The 18,518-nt window shown below is 46.7% G+C and overlaps 1 protein-coding gene across 1 annotated transcript in view; it reads right to left on the reverse strand.

The window, feature by feature from the left end:
* CARF (calcium responsive transcription factor) overlaps positions 1 to 18,518 on the reverse strand; it is a 68,881-nt gene that overhangs the window by 7,500 nt on the left and 42,863 nt on the right. Inside the window, exons 10-13 of the mRNA XM_044305022.1 lie at positions 15,001 to 15,231; positions 14,564 to 14,726; positions 7,039 to 7,111; positions 5,413 to 5,528 (exon numbers count right to left, since the gene is read on the reverse strand). Of these exons, the coding sequence (XP_044160957.1) occupies positions 5,413 to 5,528; positions 7,039 to 7,111; positions 14,564 to 14,726; positions 15,001 to 15,231 (583 nt within the window). The remainder of the gene's footprint in view (positions 1 to 5,412; positions 5,529 to 7,038; positions 7,112 to 14,563; positions 14,727 to 15,000; positions 15,232 to 18,518) is intronic.

Here is an 18,518-nt window from a genome sequence, read left to right on the forward strand (position 1 = left end):
CGAATCCTCTGAGCCGAAGAAGCGCCCACCACTGTGTGCAGTGAGCCATGGCACCTAAGGGTGAAACAGGGCACGGTATGCTTCAGCAGCTGCAGCCGAATCCAACGGGCAACCGCCGCCTGGGATGCCGCCAATCCCTTCGGAAGACAAAAGGGTGTTCTGTACGCTGGAAGAGACTGAAGGCTGCCAAAAGATCGGAGCTCAGACAAAGTCTAATAATGTAACTCCCTTCCGTAGGGTGTGAAGGGGAGGAACAGTGAAGAAAGTACAATTGTTCATTGATATGGAAGTCAGAGACTACCTTCAGGAGAAGAAAGAATGGGCTGGAGAACCGCCTTATCCATGTGAAGAACCAGGAAGGGATTTCTGCAAGAGAGCGCCTCAAACTCGGACGCCCGTCTGATGGATGTGATAGCCACAAGAAGACTATCTTCTAGGACAGGAGCCGGTGTGAGATCTCCGGCAAGGGCTCAAAGGGAGAAGACTGGAACGCTGAGAGAACCATATTCAGATCCCATATTCAGATCCCTGAAGGAAGGGATAAACCAGGTCCAACCCTGATTGTAGAAAGGATAGGGCCGTGGTGAGAGAAAAAAGAGAGGGGATGTCCCGACTCTCACAGAAGCCCAGGAAGGACCTCCGGGTCCTAATAGATCCTGGGCGATGCAGGCTTCCTGGCTTGAATCATAGTGCAGATGACGTCCGCCGAAAACCCCCTTCACATCAGAATGGCGGTTTCAATAGCCACGCCATCAACCAAAAACGTTAATGCTGATGTATGACCGGACCCTTTGAAGAAGGTCGTCTCCGAGTGGCAGTGACCAAGGGACGTCTCCTAGAAGGAGAACAAGGTCGGCGTACCACGGAGTGACTAGGATTCGTCGGAATGCCCTCCATCTTGATCTTCTGTAGAAACCTGGGTAGGAGGGGAGGGGGGAAAAAAACATAAGAAGGAAGAACAAGCCGTATGCTTCCGAACTGTTGCACGGGAGAAAAAAGTGAAAAGCTTTCGTGTAGATACAGTTAGCACATCCGGACCCATGGAAGAAGTCCCAGTAGAAGGAGGGATATGGAGGGTGCCACAGCCCACCAGTCGGGACCGGAGCGTGTCTGGAAATGGAAGGCCACCAACGAATACCCCGTGAAAATGCAGATGAGGGAAGGTAGTAACGTGGGAACTACATAGAAACATAGAATGTGTCGGCAGATAAGAACTATTTGGCCCATCTAGTCTGCCCAATATACTAAATACTATGGATAGCCCCTGGCCCTATCTTATATGAAGGATGGCCTTATGCCTATCCCATGCATGCTTAAACTCCTCCACTGTATTTGTAGCTGCCACTTCTGCAGGAAGGCTATTCCATGCATCCACTACTCTCTCAGTAAAGTAATACTTCCTGATATTACTTTTAAACCTTTGCCCCTCTAATTTAAAACTATGTCCTCTTGTAGCAGTTTTTCTTCTTTTAAATATTCTTTCCTCTTTTACCTTGTTGATTCCCTTTATGTATTTAAAAGTTTCTATCATATCCCCTCTGTCTCGTCTTTCTTCCAAGCTATACATGTTAAGGTCCTTTAATCTTTCCTGGCACGTTTTATCCTGCAATCCATGTACCAGTTTAGTAGCTCTTCTCTGAACTCTCTCCAAAGTATCAATATCCTTCTGGAGATATGGTCTCCAGTACTGAGCACAATACTCCAAATGAGGTCTCACTAGTGCTCTGTAGAGCGGCATGAGCACCTCCCTCTTTCTACTGGTAATTCCTCTTGCTATACACCCAAGCATTCTGCTAGCATTTCCTGCTGCTCTGTGACATTGTCTGCCTACCTTTAAGTCTTCTGAAATAATAATCCCTAAATCCCTTTCCTCAGATACTGAGGTTAGGACTGTATCACTGATTTTATATTCTGCTCTTGGGTTTTTACGTCCCAGGTGCATTATCTTGCACTTATCAACATTAAATTTTAGTTGCCAGATTTTTGACCAAGTCCTTTTCCATTTGGTGTATTCCTCCAGGAACATCAACCCTAATACAAATCTTTGTATCATCAGCAAAAAGACACACCTTACCATTGAGGCCTTCTGCAATTTCGCTGATAAAGATATTAAACAATATGGGTCCCAGAACAGATCCCTGAGGTACCCCACTGGTAACAAGACCTTGGTCTGAATATACTCCATTGACTACAACCCTCTGTTGCCTGTCCCTCAGCCACTGCCTAATCCATTCAACAATATGGGAGTCCAAGCCCAATGACTGCACTTTATTGATAAGCCTTCTATGTGGGACAGTATCAAAAGCCTTACTAAAGTCTAGATAAGCGATGTCTACTGCACCTCCTCCATCTATTATTTTAGTCACCCAATCAAAAAAATCTATAAGATTAGTTTGACATGATCTCCCTGAAGTAAACCCATGCTGTTTTTCATCTTTCAATCCATGGGATTTTAGATGGTCCACAATCCTCTCCTTAAGTATGGTTTCTATTAATTTCCCCACTATTGATGTCAGGCTTACTGGCCTATAGTTGCCCGATTCCTCCCTACTACCTTTCTTGTGAATGGGCACAACATTTGCTAATTTCCAATCTTCTGGGACAACTCCTGTTGCCAGTGATTGGTTAAATAAATCTGTTAATGGTTTTGCTAGTTCACCGCTGAGCTCTTTTAATAGCTTTGGGTGTATCCCATCAGGCCCCTGTGACTTATTTGTATTAATTTTAGACAGTTGACTTAGAGGCATGCGGGGTGGCTATGGACCATGATCCACATGCTGTTTTTCATCTTTCAATCCATGGGATTTTAGATGGTCCACAATCCTCTCCTTAAGTATGGTTTCCATTAATTTCCCCACTATTGATGTCAGGCTTACTGGCCTATAGTTGCCCGATTCCTCCCTACTACCTTTCTTGAGGCATGCGGGGTGGCTATGGACCATGATCCACAGGAGGAAAAAGACAGGAGAAGAATAGGCTAGGTCTAAGTCCATTCCCCATCTGAGGCCGGCGCTATACAGAGTAGCCAAGATTAAGTGGCTGTGCAAAAAAACACGCCTTAGGAGGAGCCAGGCAAGGGGATCCACACTGTATTGCTAGCGCCATACCCCAACAGAGGAGGGGGCCACCCGCAGAGGCCACTGAATTCATTGCTAGAAGAATCCATCACCTGAAGAATGAGCTGCAGAAGAACCGAAGTATGTAGTGGTAACGCAAATACCACTCCCACAGTAGTAGCCAGCGCTTGCCCGTGAGCGCAGAGCTGAGGAGGAGGCCAGAGACTAACCGTAGAAGCCACGTACCACACTGCCTGAGTTAAGCAGAGACAATTTAAAAGCTGTACCCGGAAGAGCGCTGAGCAGGAGCAACTGCCAAGCTAGCACTAGAGAGGAGGAGCCCTTAACTGAGGGGGGCGTCCCACTGCACAGACTACGAACTCAGGCCTTAGCAAAAGAGGCTGCACCTCTGGAGAGTGTCAGCATAATCACTTCTCCAAGAAGGAGGAGTGGTGATAGAAAATAAAGAGTCAATGAAAACACTCGGCTCGCTGGAACACACTCACCAAATATGCGCAATGGAGCACACACTACGCATTGCTGCGGACAAAATCATGACCGACAGAAATGGTGGAGGCCCATGGAGATGAGGAACTAGTGCATATAGCGAGTCCTGTACCCCAAGGGAGTGCAATATTGCACCTAAGTAAGGGGGTAATGCCTACAGCACACAATGCACCCGAGATAATGTCATCACGCCACCTATGGAAGGGGCTAATGCATACGGCAGGCACTGAACCCAGTGGCAATACCACCACCTACAGAAGGGAGAATATATACGCCTTGCACTGAACCAGTGTACCGGTACGTAGTCCACCTATGGCAGGGTACAATGTACAAGGCAAGTACTGTATCCCAAAGTAGTGCAAATACTCCCCCATGAAGGGGGCAATGCCTACGACAAGTACTGCGGGCCACTGTAGACGCAATCCTGGGAGATTGATTCGCATTCATGTCAGGGACTGAATCAGTGATCCCCCCCTCCCTTCTTAGACTGACCCTCTCCAGGAAGGGAGGGGTGTCTGAGTATGACCTAGGGAGGAAGGGAGGGGGGGTGGAGATATTTGAGAAGAAAGATTTCCTGCTGTGGTCCGCCTGCACGTAGGTCTACCCCTCAGAATCTCGCCCCTGGCAGTTGCAGACTGGTGGGGACTATCAACCAAACTACCCAGGGGTTGGAGTGGGAACTGCTACAGGTCCGTCCACTGGATTGCGCAATCCGATTGAGAACTATCAACCAAACAACCCGGAGGGCGGATTGGGAATGTCAGTGGTCCTTCTTTGATTGCGCAGGTGGAGGATTGTCAGCCAACGGCCCTGGAGGGCATATAGGGAATCCTTCAGGGATGGGTCATGGGTCGAAATATGGAGCTGGGGAGCGGTAGCCGTGCGCTCCTCTCCGTCCCGCTGATGTATAGACTGTCACCCCACAGCGCCATCTCGCCCCTGGCTGATAGTTGCGGCCCCGATTCCTCCTCCATATTAACCCCCTATTAGCCGTCCACCGGCCTAGGGGGGGAGTGAGAGTGACTGTTATAGGGGTCTTGAGAGATAATAAGGGCCCCTGGCAGCTTGTGCCTGCTGTGTCCCCCTAGTTAACCCTGAGGGCAGGAGAAAACTATGCCGAGAGGGAGAAGGGTGAAGGGCACCAGGGAAGAACTATGCCAAGAGGAAGAGAGGGAAGGGGAAGGGGTTAATACTTACCTAGTCCCGTGTACTCATCCTCATCTTCTGTCCAGCCGCCATCTTCACCCTTCCTCTGGTCCAGCAGGGTCACCCCTTCAGCTACTGGCACCGTAGTGGCAGGACGCTGGAAGAGGGTCTTGGACGGGTGACCCTTAGCTGGCAGGATGCAGCCTGGTCCACCTTGTCTTCTTGTGGGGGAGGAGGCAGCGTGGCGAGCCAACGCTGGCGTGCTCCCCCCGGGAGAACAGGGAGGTCTTGCCTCCTATTGACACTAAAAAAAACTGAAGCTCTCTCTCCAGGCTGGAGGGGGTATAGCTGACAGGGGAGGAGCTAACAGCTTTTACTAGTGTCAACGCCTCCTAGAGGACATAGCTATTATGCCCACGGTTCCTGTGTCCCCCAATGAATATGGACGAGAAAAGAGTATTTCCATCTGAGACCTTAATGGCATATCGCTAGGATTTGCCATAAGTGTCTGATGGGTACGGGTTCCTCCTCTAGAACCAGCTCCTATGTCCAGAATAGAGCCCCAAAGTGAAGGAGAGCAAGCTGCGGCTATTTTCAGAAGTCCAAAAGCAGTGAACTGAGATTGATATGCAATAAAGGTCCTAGATGTGACAACCACTTTAACTTAAAAAATAATTTAGTAAGTGCTAATGGAATCACAAACCTGAAGCTGCGCAAAGATTTTGGGTTGTAGAGAGGTTAATGAAGAGATCAGCTGAGCTGTATCTTGACAGTTATCTTGACTAGAACAGTTCTGAACTTTTAGCATGGAATCTTGTTCTAAGAAACAAAACACAGACAACGTTTGCATTGATAAAAGATTGGGTTAATTAAAAGGGTTATTCGCCACTGGTGACTTTTTCTGCAGAGTCCTCCAGTGTGGCCGGACCGTAGTGGCAATAATACTTAGGCCTAGTTCCCACTTCATATGCAAAATAACCGTGGAGCCCCAGTTATGGGTCTTCAACACAGTGAAAGCCAGATATCCCTCAAAGGAAGGAAACCAAGCAAAGGGGTGTCCCCATTACAGAGATCACCAGATCCACCATAATAAGTGGCCCCTATCTCAAGATCCAGCTCTTTTACAAGCCTTAAGGATGTGATGGGGAAGACCTAAGTCAGTTATCATCCACAGACAGCTGTTTCGGGGGAACTTAGCACTTTTGATTGCTGTGTTGAGACTCCTAAATGAGGCTCCACGGCGTTTTTTGCAGCTGGTCTCCCTAAGATCAGCTATAGTTCCCACTTCAATTATTTGGTCAGTTATTTCCATCAGTTATTGTGAGCCAAAACCACTAGTAAAGCCTACTCAGAGATAAGGTATAATGGAAAGATCGCCACCTGGTTCTGTGTTTTTGACCTGTACCTGATTTTAGCTCACAATAACAGATGGAAATAACTGACCAAATAACTGAAGTGTGAACTCGGCCTAACCTGATCTCCGCTGCTGGACTCTGGCTCCATTGCCCCTCTCAGGAGCCACAGGTCTAGGGTCTCCTTGAATCAACATCCGGTTTGATGTGGGCCACGTGGTCGCCGCAGCCAAAGACTGGTAACAGTGGTGAGGTGTCACCCATGTGTCACATTGGCTGCAGCTGCCACGTGACCCACATCAAACCAGATGTTGACACAAGAGATGCATGACCTGCGGCGCCCAAAGGGGAGCAACGGAGCCGGAACCCAGCAGTGAGGATCAAGTATGATTGCCACCACAGGGCCAGCCACACTGTAGGGGTCTGCTGAAAATGTCCCCAAGGATGAACAATCCATTTAAATTAATTCATTTGTACAACTTGTCATGTTTTCAAAACCGCCAATTTATTCAGGTTTAGCTTGTGTGTGACGTGTGTACATTTTACATACAAATGAATTAACTCCACTGTTTTCAGCAATTAAGTGCGCATTGTGGCTTGTTTGTGGGGCATTGTGATTAGTAATGGAATGGGATGCTCTAAAATGAACTCAGTAGGAAACGTATAATACAGAACACAGCAGTTACTAACAATCAAGGGCGGCAGAAAATTTAGAGCTGCATATAAACCAAACAGACCCTAACTCCTAATATAGAATATTAACTACTTTTATATCTTATATAAAGTGAAATAAAAAGTAGAACAACCATAATTGGATGGTAAGATGCCCTTCAGGCTAGTTCACCAGGAGCGCATCATTTATCATATGCTTTTATGAATGTGCTAAACATCGTAAGAAATGCAAAGCTATTCATAAAACCTTTACTATAGTATGCAGTACAGACAAGCACAACTTGAAAAAGACAAATAAAGGCTACCTTCATGAGAGGATTGAAACGTCACAGTAACCATTTCATTGAGAACACTGCCACTGTCAGAACTCCACTGAAGCTGAAAGAAAATGAATATGTATATTAATATGTAACACCAAAAAGCAAAACGAGATTTTTGTATAACTTACCAGTAAAATCTCTTTCTCGCTCTTTATTGGGGGACACAGAGACCATGGGTATAGCTATGTCCTCTAGGAGGCGTTGACCCTAGTAAAAGCTGTTAGCTCCTCCCCCGGCAGCTATACCCCCTCCAGCCTGGAGAGAGAGCTTCAGTTTGTGAGAAACAGTAGGAGAAGCAAGTAAACCAACGAAAAAACGTGGAACAGCAACAATGCCGAGAACCAAACCAGGTTCTAACCAGCAACAGCCACAACTGTGGCCGAACAACAATACTGGGTGGGTGCTTTCCCCCCCAATGAAGAGCGAGAAAGAGATTTTACTGGTAAGTTATACAAAAATTGCGTTTTCTCACCCATATTCAGTGGGGGACACAGAGATCATGGGACGTCCGAGAGCAGTCCACAGGGAGGGAAAACCACAGACACATGGAGCAAGCGCCCCTGCAGGCAACTAAGAACTGCCGCCTGCAAGACCATGCGGCCCAAGGCAGCGCCCACCGATGCATAGGTATGCACCTGGCAAATTTTTGTGAATGTGCGTAAGGAGGTGAGTAGCCGCCTTGCACAACTGTGCGGCCGAACCTTGAATCCTCCGAGCCCAAGAGCGCCCACCGCTCTGGTGGAGTGAGCCGTGACACCAAAGGGCGGAACCCTGCCCCGGGTGCAGTATGCTTCAGCAATTGCAGACGTGCAATTGCCACCCTGGAGGCCGCCAATGCCTTGTGAGGACCCTCCGGGATGACAAAAAAAGAGGAGCCTGTACGCCGGAAGGAACTGGAGGCTGGCAAATAAATCGTCAGAGCCCTGACAACGTCCAAATGGTGTAACTTCCATTCCCTAGGGCACGGGTGTCAAACACAAGGCCCGCGGGCCGAATCCGGCCCACCAGACCTCGTCATGTGGCCCGCGTAGCCGCCGCCGGTGTTCTGCTAAATCTCTATAGCTTGCCGAAAGTCTATAGAAACATAGAATGTGTCGGCAGATAAGAACCATTTGGCCCATCTAGTCTGCCCAATATATCTGAATCCTATGAATAGTCCCTGGCCCTATCTTATATGACGGATAGCCTTATGCCTATCCCATGCATGCTTAAACTCCTTCACTGTATTTGCCGCTACCACTTCTGCAGGAAGGCTATTCCATGCATCCACTGCTCTCTCAGTAAAGTAATACTTCCTTATATTACTTTTAAACCTTTGCCCCTCTAATTTAAAACTGTGTCCTCTTGTGGTAGTTTTTCTTCTTTTAAATATGCTCTCCTCCTTTACAGAGTTGATTCCCTTTATGTATTTAAAAGTTTCTATCATATCCCCTCGGTCTATAGCGGAAGTGACGTGGTGCGCTGCGCAAGCGCACAATCGTACTTCAGCGAAGCATTCCTGCAGCCTCCACTGCAGTAGTTCGCACACCGCGCGTGCGCAGACTTAAAGGTATAGATTTCTTAAAGTGACAGTCATCTCCATTAAAATACAGCTACATTAATCTACATTAATTTGTAGATTTGGAATGACAAGAGGGGTGCTGATGGCTTGAGGGGAGCTGGTGATGGCCTCAGGCAGACAGGGTGGTCCTGGAAATAGTTTCAGGGCATAAGTATGCCCACCAAGAGTGAGGGAGGGCCAGGAGGGTTAACCCGGCGTCCACTCCCGAAGGGTAGATGCCGCCTTGTAGGGGAGCGGGAGCTGCGCTCTATTCCCTGTATGTTAATACGGAAATACAGCAGGTCCTAATTCGCGGCAGTAATGCATAAAGCACACTATTAACCCCCTATTTCCTCTACTCAATCATCAACCAAACGGCCTGTGCCAGAGGGGAATGCTTCAGGAGTGCTGGAATGGCTGCAGGTGCTGGGCTATACTGAAGCCCTGTCTTTTCGCAGACTATTGCCACCACGAGGGAGGGGGAGACCAACCCAGAGGGTCAGACATACTCACCTAGTCCCGTGTACTCACCTCTCTTCTCTTTTCTGCCACCATCTTATAAAAAAAAAAAAACGTTCAGGAGAACCCTGCAGAGCAGGGAGGTCTTGCCTACTATTGACACAAGAAAATCTGAAGCTCTCTCTCCAGGCTGGAGGGGGCATAGCTGCCAGGGGAGGAGCTAACAGCCTTTACTAGTGTCAACGCCTCCAAGAGGACATAGCCATAACCATGGTCTCTGTGTCCCCCAATGAATGTGGGCGAGAAATAACACATTTCTATTGTAATGATTGTACAGAACATTATCCCAATAATTAGAGGTTAAAGGGAACCTGTCTCCAGGATTTTGCGCATAGAGCTGGGGACATGGGCTGCTAGATGGCCACTAGCATATCTGCAGTACCCAGGTCCCATAGCTCTCTGTGCTTTTATTGTGTTAAAAAACAGTTTTGTTTGATATGCAAATGACCTGATATGAGTCCTGTAGCCGGAGATGAGTCAAGCGGAAAGGAGCCCAGCACCGCCCCGCGTCCTCCGAATCTCCTCCTTGCTGGCTGACGTCACAGAGCTGGAGCGCCGAAATCTCGCGATGCGCGAGCTAGCGCATGCGCAGTGTCGGCATCATGTTCATTCCCTGTACTGGCATCAGCACAGGGAACTAACTACGCATGCGCTAGCTCGCGCATCGTGAGACAATTACATCTGTCTGTTTCCAGCCGCCTTGTTACTTTCATTGGTAGAGTTCCTACACCTACTCCAGATGCTGTAGCCATTTCTCCTGACTGGCTCTATGGTGTTCCATGCGGCACTATTTCCCCCTTCCAGGCGAGATATACAGGCCGCCTTCAATTGCCGTAGCAATTGCCGCTGTCTGTTTCCAGCCACCTTGCTTCCTTCACGGGTAAGTACCTACACCATCTCCTGATGCTGTATCCAGTATCCCTGGCGGGGTCTATTGTGTTCCGTGCGGCACTATTTCTCCCTTTCCGGCGAGATTCCAGCACTCTCAATTGATGTTGCGATTGCCTCTGTTTGGTTCTAGTGGGCACCAGGCTGCCGCCTTGTTCCCTTTATGGTATAGTACCTTCACTGTCTCCAGGGGCTGTTGCCGTTGCTCCTGTCTGGCCTTATGGTGTACCTTGCGGCACTTTTTCTCCCTTACCGGATGAGATATTGAGGCCACCTTTTATTGCGGTGGCCACTGCACCTACCTCATCATTGTGTGCACCAAACAGCCATCTTACTCCCTTCTTAGGTAGAGTTCCTGCACCGTCTCTGATGCTGCAGCCTTTACATCCGTCTGACTCTATGGTGTACTATGCGGCCCTGTTTCCCTCTTTTCTGGTGGAATAGAGGGCCTCCTTCAGTTGCCATTGCACTTACTTAATTGTGGTGTGCACCTGTCGTTCTTTGTCGTACTGTGCGGGCCTATTTTCCCCTTCCCAAGCGGACTATAGGTACCTTTGCTAAGGGGCAGCCGTTGCACTTCTCTGGTCCTAAGGTGCTCCATGTGGCCACATCGCTCTAATCTTAAATCTAGTACCTCTACCATCTCCAGATGCCGTACCATTGCACCTCTCTGGTCGCATCTCTACACTACACAGCCGTATTCCTACCTTACAGGTTGAGGACCTGCTCCCTCCAAATGCAGTCGCTTTCCCAGATGCTGTGGCTTTGTTTCCACCCTCCTTAGAGTGAAACATACAGCCACTTTACCTCGGTTTTAGGCGTGTATTTTTAGTACCCACATGTTGGGCCCTAACGTGCAATCTGTGGCCCATATAGTTTCTGTATTACTGGGTGTTTCCTTCCCTGGGCTCTAATCTGTGCTGCGGATGTTGGTTACTTCCCTTTTTGGTTTTTCCATACATCTGCCACTCCGTTACTGTCGTGCTCCTTTTACTTCTCAAGGCACTGTCCACAACGGCCATCCTGTTTCAGCATGTACACGGTAACCATATCTGGCAGGGGTGGGCCAGCCCAACCCCCTCCTCCACCTTGTCGGTCTATTGCTATTTCTGGTGTTCCCAGTATAGGACTGATCTGATCTGATGGGTGGTCCACATACAACCACGCTCCCTACACCATGGCCAGGTGGTTGTTGGCTTTTGTGCTAGGGTTGCTCCTGCCATCCCTATCAAATACTACTGTCTGCTGCACTCCGCGTTCCCCATGTTATAAAGGAGTACCCGCATTGTTTTCTATTACAGGGCGGACCATTCCTGGTGGAGTACAGTCATCTGTACCTTCTCCGTGTTGGGGTGCGTAGCTTGTTCTGCACCGGCCGCTGCAGCAGTTTTTGGCCATCTCTGGTTTCCTCCCTCGCTGGACGTCCTCCCTGATGAGTTAGGGACAGAGCCACTGAGCGCCACACATCTGCCTGGTAGGTGAATTTTCTGCTGATTGCTCTGGCATAGGACAAGGTTCCGTAGTTCCATCTGGGTCCGGGTGTACCCTTATATTCTCTGTTTAATTGTACTGTCTAACAGAGGGCAGTCCCCTGGGACCTTGCTATTGTCTGCGCCAGTCTGGTGCTTTCTCCCCCGGGGAGTCTTCTGTATGTCGGTCGCAGCTGGTTTCTACATTTTGTGTAGTCACTCCCATTTCTTTTATGGCGACTTCGCCATTCCTTATGAATATGGGTGTCTGTTGTTTTTAGTGGTACAACCCAAGGACAATGTTTGCAGTTTGCTAGCCACTATTCTTTGAATGGCTAGTTGTCCATGGCCAAATCCTTCCCATATGATGGTTCCTTTCATTTTTTCTTGGATATTCTGGGTTGATTGTTCCCCTTGCGGGTTCCAATGGCCTTGTGGACCTCTTGGGATTTGTGTCTATCTTCCCATCCTCCCAAGTCAAGTACCTGGTGTTGAGTGGTTTAGTGCTACGGTCTGCATTTACACCTTATGGTCTCCTTCGGGAGGGACTTCCTCCTGTATGTAGAACCTTCCTCCTTAGTTTGTTGGGAGCGCTCTCCTTCTCCTCCCATGTCTCTCAGTCCAGTGTGTCCCGTCTGAGTTTCCTGGGCCTGCATCTCCCTAATACTTAATTTGGCCGGAGTTTCTCCAGGCTTGCGCTTCTCAGCGATATTTTGTGTTCAGAGGCTCGTTCCTCGTCTCCTGTTTTGGGATGCAGGGATTATCTTATCTTATCTTTTTTCCTGGCCTTTACTTGCAACCCTCTCCCTTTCCAAGGGTTGGCGGTTTCCCTTAGCGCCTTTGGGGTTTTCACCTTTCAATAGGACACTTCTCTTCATCACCTGTATCGCGGTGGGGGGAGTCCTGCTCCCTTCATATGTGAGCCTTGCTATGGCTTCCCTCACTCCAGTGTGCCCCTGCTGAGATTTCCTGGGCCTGTATCTGGTCCCCTTTTTTCCCTAATACTTCATTTGGCCGGAGTTTCTCCGGTCTTGCGCTTCTCAGCGATATTTTGTTTTCAAAGGCCTGTTCCTCGTCCCCTAGTTTGGGGATGCAGGTCTTATCTTTTCTGTTCTTCTGGTTTTTACTTACAACCCCCTTCCTTTCAAGGGTTGGCGGTTTCCCTTAGCGCCTTTGGGATTTTTTCTTTTCAATAGGGCGCTTAACTTCTTCACCTCCTTTACGGCGAGGGGAGATCTGCTCCCTTCACATGTGAGCCTTGCTATGGTTTCCCTCACTCGCTTGGCCTTCAGTGATTCCATGCCCCTGGCCCGTCAGGGGTTGGCCTCAGGGTGTTTGTGCTTCACCTGAGACTATTGGGATGTTATTTGGCTCCAATACGCGATGCTGTCCTACTTTCTCTCCAGCCTTCAGCTGAGCTCGGTTTTCCCCTTTGCCTTCTCCTTGCATTTGGGTCGTTCTCCCAGGTATTTGTCCTGGGGTGCTGGCAGTCGTCACTGTGGCTTCCTTGGGGTTTTTTCCCGGTTATGTGGCTTCTGCCTATTCCGTGCCTTCTTCTGTTGGGTTACATGGTTCTTCCGCACCTGTATGCCCAACAGGTGGCATGGCTGTTCTTTTCCCACCCTCTGGGACTGCTTTGGGACGTCCCATGGTGCTGTGTCCCCCAATGCCATGCACGAGAAAATTTGATTTTTTGTACTCACCGTAAAATCCTTTTCTCGTAGTAAGCATTGGTGGACACAGATCCCACCCTATTTTTGATCTTTCCCGGTACGGGAGTTGTTGGTTCCTTGCCTTTTTTCTCTCTCCTACTGCTTTTGGTACAAACTGATCTGCCTAGTGTCTGTGGAGATGTGGAGAGGGTATAGCCCAACAGGGAGGAGCCAACACTTTTTTATGTCTAGTGTCGCCTCCTAGTGGTAGTTGGACATATACCCATGGTGCTGTGTCCTCCAATGCCTACTACGAGAAAAGGATTTTACGGTGAGTACAAAAAATCCAATTTCACTACCTGTTCTGGTGTTCAGCTCAAATATAGAGTAGAAGTCAGAGGGAATTTTTTTTTTCTTTTTCTTGAGCGACGTGACTTTCTTCATGCATGTGGATACAAAGGGCAGCGTGCCACACAAAAAATGCCACACAAGCATGCAGACTATCACAAGCCCTCTTCACAAGGGAAGGACCCTATAAACCAATCCCCATTGTTCCGAGCCAGATGGCCCAGTGAGAGTCTGGGACAAGTGACCAACCTCAGCCGAGGCCAAGAAAGAGACAGTCGTGCTCCATCTTTCACCTAGGCTGCCACTTCAGGTGTTGGCCAGGAGCCTCAGTTGAGATCTGCCCCCACATTCCCGAAGGGGGAAGCCAAAAACCGAAGGGGGAAGCCAAGGGGTTGCAGAGGGGTGAGGAACCTGATGGTCATACACCCTTACATCTCAGGGGGTAGCCCATAAGGGCGCTGCACCCTGTAAATCTTTGTGACAATGTGAAAAGTGAACACATAGTGACAATAGAATTAAATAAAGTGAATGTCTGCCATTACAGCCTGAACATTCAGCAGGATGTATACAAATTCCTCGTCTTACCCAGCCAGAAGGCCAGAGAAAAGAGAGGTGAGTGTACTCTTAACTGTGAGAAAGTGAATTGTGTGCAAATGTGCCATCAGTTAGTGGGCTCCCTCCTCCATTGAGTTCATGCACTCCTGGGGCACTTCTGCACCTTGGGTTCTCAAACAACTTAGCTCACAGTTTTGATACGGGATCTGGGTTGTCTGCAGGTGACCATCAGCTAACCTGCATACACATGATAGATCCCACTCTGTGTGTAAATCTCTTCCATTGTAGCACCTGAGAGTAGTCAGCTGTTTTCACAATTGGATTCTGATATAACGATCACATTTTCACATTGGCACATAAAGACATTATTGAAGCAATTGTATTTCTTAGATGGAAGCAGAGCTATTTAGTCTACAATGTTCTGTACTGTTAGCTTTCCTTTGTGTGTATACGCCACCATCCACTATATTTGAGATTAAAAAATATTTGCTAATAATCCCCATAGAATACTATGACATTAATATCTTGTCATCTCTTACTGCTCTTGGAATAGCTTCCTGTTCATAGATGAGCTCTCCATTTCCTAGTGCTTTTAGTGCTTCATGGATGTGGTTCCTCAGGTCATTTACTGTAGGGAAGTAAGACAAATTATGCCGTTCTGGAATTTCATCTGGTTTGAAGAGCTCCCGTTCCACAAATTTCCTAATGTGAAGAGAGTAATAGGCAATAATATATATATATGACAATCTCAGAGGATTTCCTACTGAAAATTACATTGCTTGGTATGCAGTATGTAAATATATTTGGTACCTGATCTAGAAATCATTGCAAATGTGTACGAACACAATATCAATTACAAGTAACAGTGTAGTAAACTAAAAGAAACAGAAATGTAATAGCAACTTAATACGTTGGATAGATCCATGTTCAATTTGATGGTGTCCAATACATGCAGTAGTTGTAGTGGTTTCTTTACCTCAGCTGTTTCCTGACAGCATAAACCTCATCAATGCCTTGGGATACCAGTTCCCGGATTCTATCAGCCACGGAAGGATGCAGACGAGAGGAGAGGGCAGAATTCTCCTCACAAATCATCTCTTCCTCTTCCTCATTTGGTGGCTGACATGAAGTGGGTGAAGAAGAGAAACAACCTGGATCCAGATTGTGATACTGATGTGCCTCCTGATCGGGTAGCTGGACATACCATCTGCATGAAAGAACAGACCACAAAGAGGAAGAAAAACAATGGTTAATGAAACCATGATATTTTATGACAAAGAATGTTTTAAAGGGGTTCTGCAGTTTGTTTTAACTGATGATCTATCCTCTCAATAGATAATCAGCATCTGACTGGCAGGGGTTCGACACCCGGGACCCCCGCCGATCAGCTGTTTGAGAAGGCAGCGGCGCTCCAGCAGCGCCATGGCCTTCTCACTTTTTACCGCTGGCCCAGTGACATCACGACTAGTATCGACTGGCCTGGAGAACAGAGCCTAGCCGCGCCCAGGCCAGTTGATACTAGTTGTGATGTCACTGGGCCAAACAGTGAGAAGGCCGCGCCGCTGCTGGAGCGCTGCTGCCTTCTCCGACACCCAGGACCCCCGCCGATCAGATGCTGATGATCTATCCAGAGGCACCCCTTTAACCAGAAAAAGTTGTCTCAAGACTGATTTTTCTAAGGTTTTATGGACTGATGAAATGAGAGTGAGTCTTGATGGGCCAGATGGATGGGCCCGTGGCTGGATTGGTAAAGGGCAGAGAGCTCCAGTCCGACTCAGATGCCAGCAAGGTGGAGGTGGAGTACTGGTTTGGGCTGGTATCATCAAAGATGAGCTTGTGGGGCCTTTTCGGGTTGAGGATGGAGTCAAGCTCAACTCCCAGTTTCTGGAAGACACCTTCTTCAAGCAGTGGTACAGGAAGAAGTCTGCATCCTTCAAGAAAAACATGATTTTCATGCAGGACAATGCTCCATCACACGTGTCCAAGTACTCCACAGCGTGGCTGGCAAGAAAGGGTATAAAAGAAGAAAAACTAATGACATGGCCTCCTTGTTCACCTGATCTGAACACCATTGAGAACCTGTGGTCCATCATCAAATGTGAGATTTACAAGGAGGGAAAACAGTACACCTCTCTGAACAGTGTCTGGGAGGCTGTGGTTGCTGCTGCACGCAATGTTGATGGTGAACAGATCAAAACACTGACAGAATCCATGGATGGCAGGCTTTTGAGTGTCCTTGCAAAGAAAGGTGCCTATATTGGTCACTGATTTGTTTTTGTTTTGTTTTTGAATGTCAGAAATGTATATTTGTGAATGTTGAGATGTTATATTGGTTTCACTGGTAAAAATAAATAATTGAAATGGGTATATATTTGTTTTTTGTTAAGTTGCCTAATAATTATGCACAGTAATAGTCACCTGCACAGACAGATATCCCCCTAAAATAGCTAAAACTAAAAACAAACTAAAAACTACTTCCAAAAATATTCCGATTTGATATTAATGAGTTTTTTGGGTTCATTGAGAACATGGTTGTTGTTCAATAATAAAATTAATCCTCAAAAATACAACTTGCCTAATAATTCTGCACTCCCCTGTATAGCTCTGCGGGTCACTAATACATGACACTCATGTTACCTTTGTTTTGTTTGAGTGAGTCATCAAAGCAGCAAAAATGAAGTTTATTACAATAAATGTCTTTAGGGAAGTCACTTCCCACTCTGACCTTATTCATACACTACTCTACATTACAAAAAGTTAGGGATATTTGGCTTTCGGGTGAAATTTATGGAAAACGTAAAAAGTTTACGCTACAGTGATATTATATCATGTCATATATTACGAATATATTATGTTATGAATGTAGGGCATTTAAGTAGAAGCATGTATGGTGATTTTCTCATCTAAAACTTTTCACTTTCAGTTTCATTTTTTTATTTTTAAACGACGTCTATATATAAATTTTTCTCTAAATGTATTGTTCTACATGTCTTTGATAAAAAAAAATGTTTGGGTAAAAAAAATGGTTTGGGTAAAAGTTATAGCGTTTACAAACTATCGTATAAAAATGTGAATTTCCGCTTTTTGAAGCAGCTCTGACTTTCTGAGCACCTGTCATGATTCCTGAGGTTCTACAATGCCCAGACAGTAGAAAAACCCCACAAATGACCCCATTTCGGAAAGTAGACACCCTAAGGTATTTGCTGATGGGCATAGTGAGTTCATAGAACTTTTTATTTTTTGTCACAAGTTAGCAGAATATGATGATTTATTTATTTATTTATTTTTTTCTTACAAAGTCTCATATTCCACTAACTTGTGACAAAAAATAAAAACTTCCATGAACTCACTATGCCCATCACGAAATACCTTGGGGTGTCTTCTTTCCAAAATGCGGTCACTTGTGGGGTAGTTATACTGCCCTGGCTTTTTAGGGGCCCTAATGCGTGAGAAGTAGTTTGAAATCAAAATGTGTAAAAAAATGCCCTGTGAAATCCTAAAGGTGCTCTTTGGAATGTGGGCCCCTTTGCCCACCTTGGCTGCAAAAAAGTGTCACACATGTGGTATCGCTGTACTCAGGAGAAGTTGGGCAATGTGTTTTGGGGTGTCATTTTACATATACCCATGCTGGGTGAGAAAAATATCTTGGTCAAATGCCAACTTTGTATAAAATAAATTGGAAAAGTAGTCTTTTGCCGAGATATTTCTCTCACCTAGCATGGGTATATGTAAGATGGCACCCCAAAACACATTGCCCAACTTCTCCTGAGTACGGCGATACCACATGTGTGACACTTTTTTGCAGCCTAGGTGGGCAAAGGGGCCCACATTCCAAAGAGCACATTTAGGATTTCACAGGGCTTTTTTTTTTTTTTTTTTACACATTTTGATTTCAAACTACTTCTCACACATTTGGGCCCCTAAATTGCCAGAACAGTATAACTACCCCACAAGTGACCCCATTTTGGAAAGAAGACACCCCAAGGTATTCCGTGAGGGGCATGGCGAGTTCCTAGAATTTTTATTTTTTTTGTCAAATGTTAGTGGAATATGAGACTTTGTAAGAAAAAAATAAAAATAAAATCATCATTTTCCGCTAACTTGTGACAAAAAATAAAAAATTCTAGGAACTCGCCATGCCCCTCACGGAATACCTTGGGGTGTCTTCTTTCCAAAATGGGGTCACTTGTGGGGTAGTTATACTGCCCTGGCTTTTTAGGGGCCCTAAAAAGTTTGAAATCAAAATGTGTAAAAAATGACCTGTGAAACCCTAAAGGTGCTCTTTGGAATGTGGCCCCTTTGCCCAGCTTGGCTGCAAAAAAGTGTCACACGTGTGGTATCGCCGTACTCAGGAGAAGTTGGGCAATGTGTTTTGGGGTGTCATTTTACATATACCCATGCTGGGTGAGAGAAATATCTTGGCAAAAGACAACTTTTCCCATGTTTTATACAAAGTTGGCATTTGACCAAGATATTTATCTCACCCAGCATGAG

This window comes from Bufo gargarizans, chromosome 8 (assembly GCF_014858855.1).
Source record: "Bufo gargarizans isolate SCDJY-AF-19 chromosome 8, ASM1485885v1, whole genome shotgun sequence".
In the NCBI taxonomy this organism is placed as follows: Eukaryota; Metazoa; Chordata; class Amphibia; order Anura; family Bufonidae; genus Bufo; species Bufo gargarizans.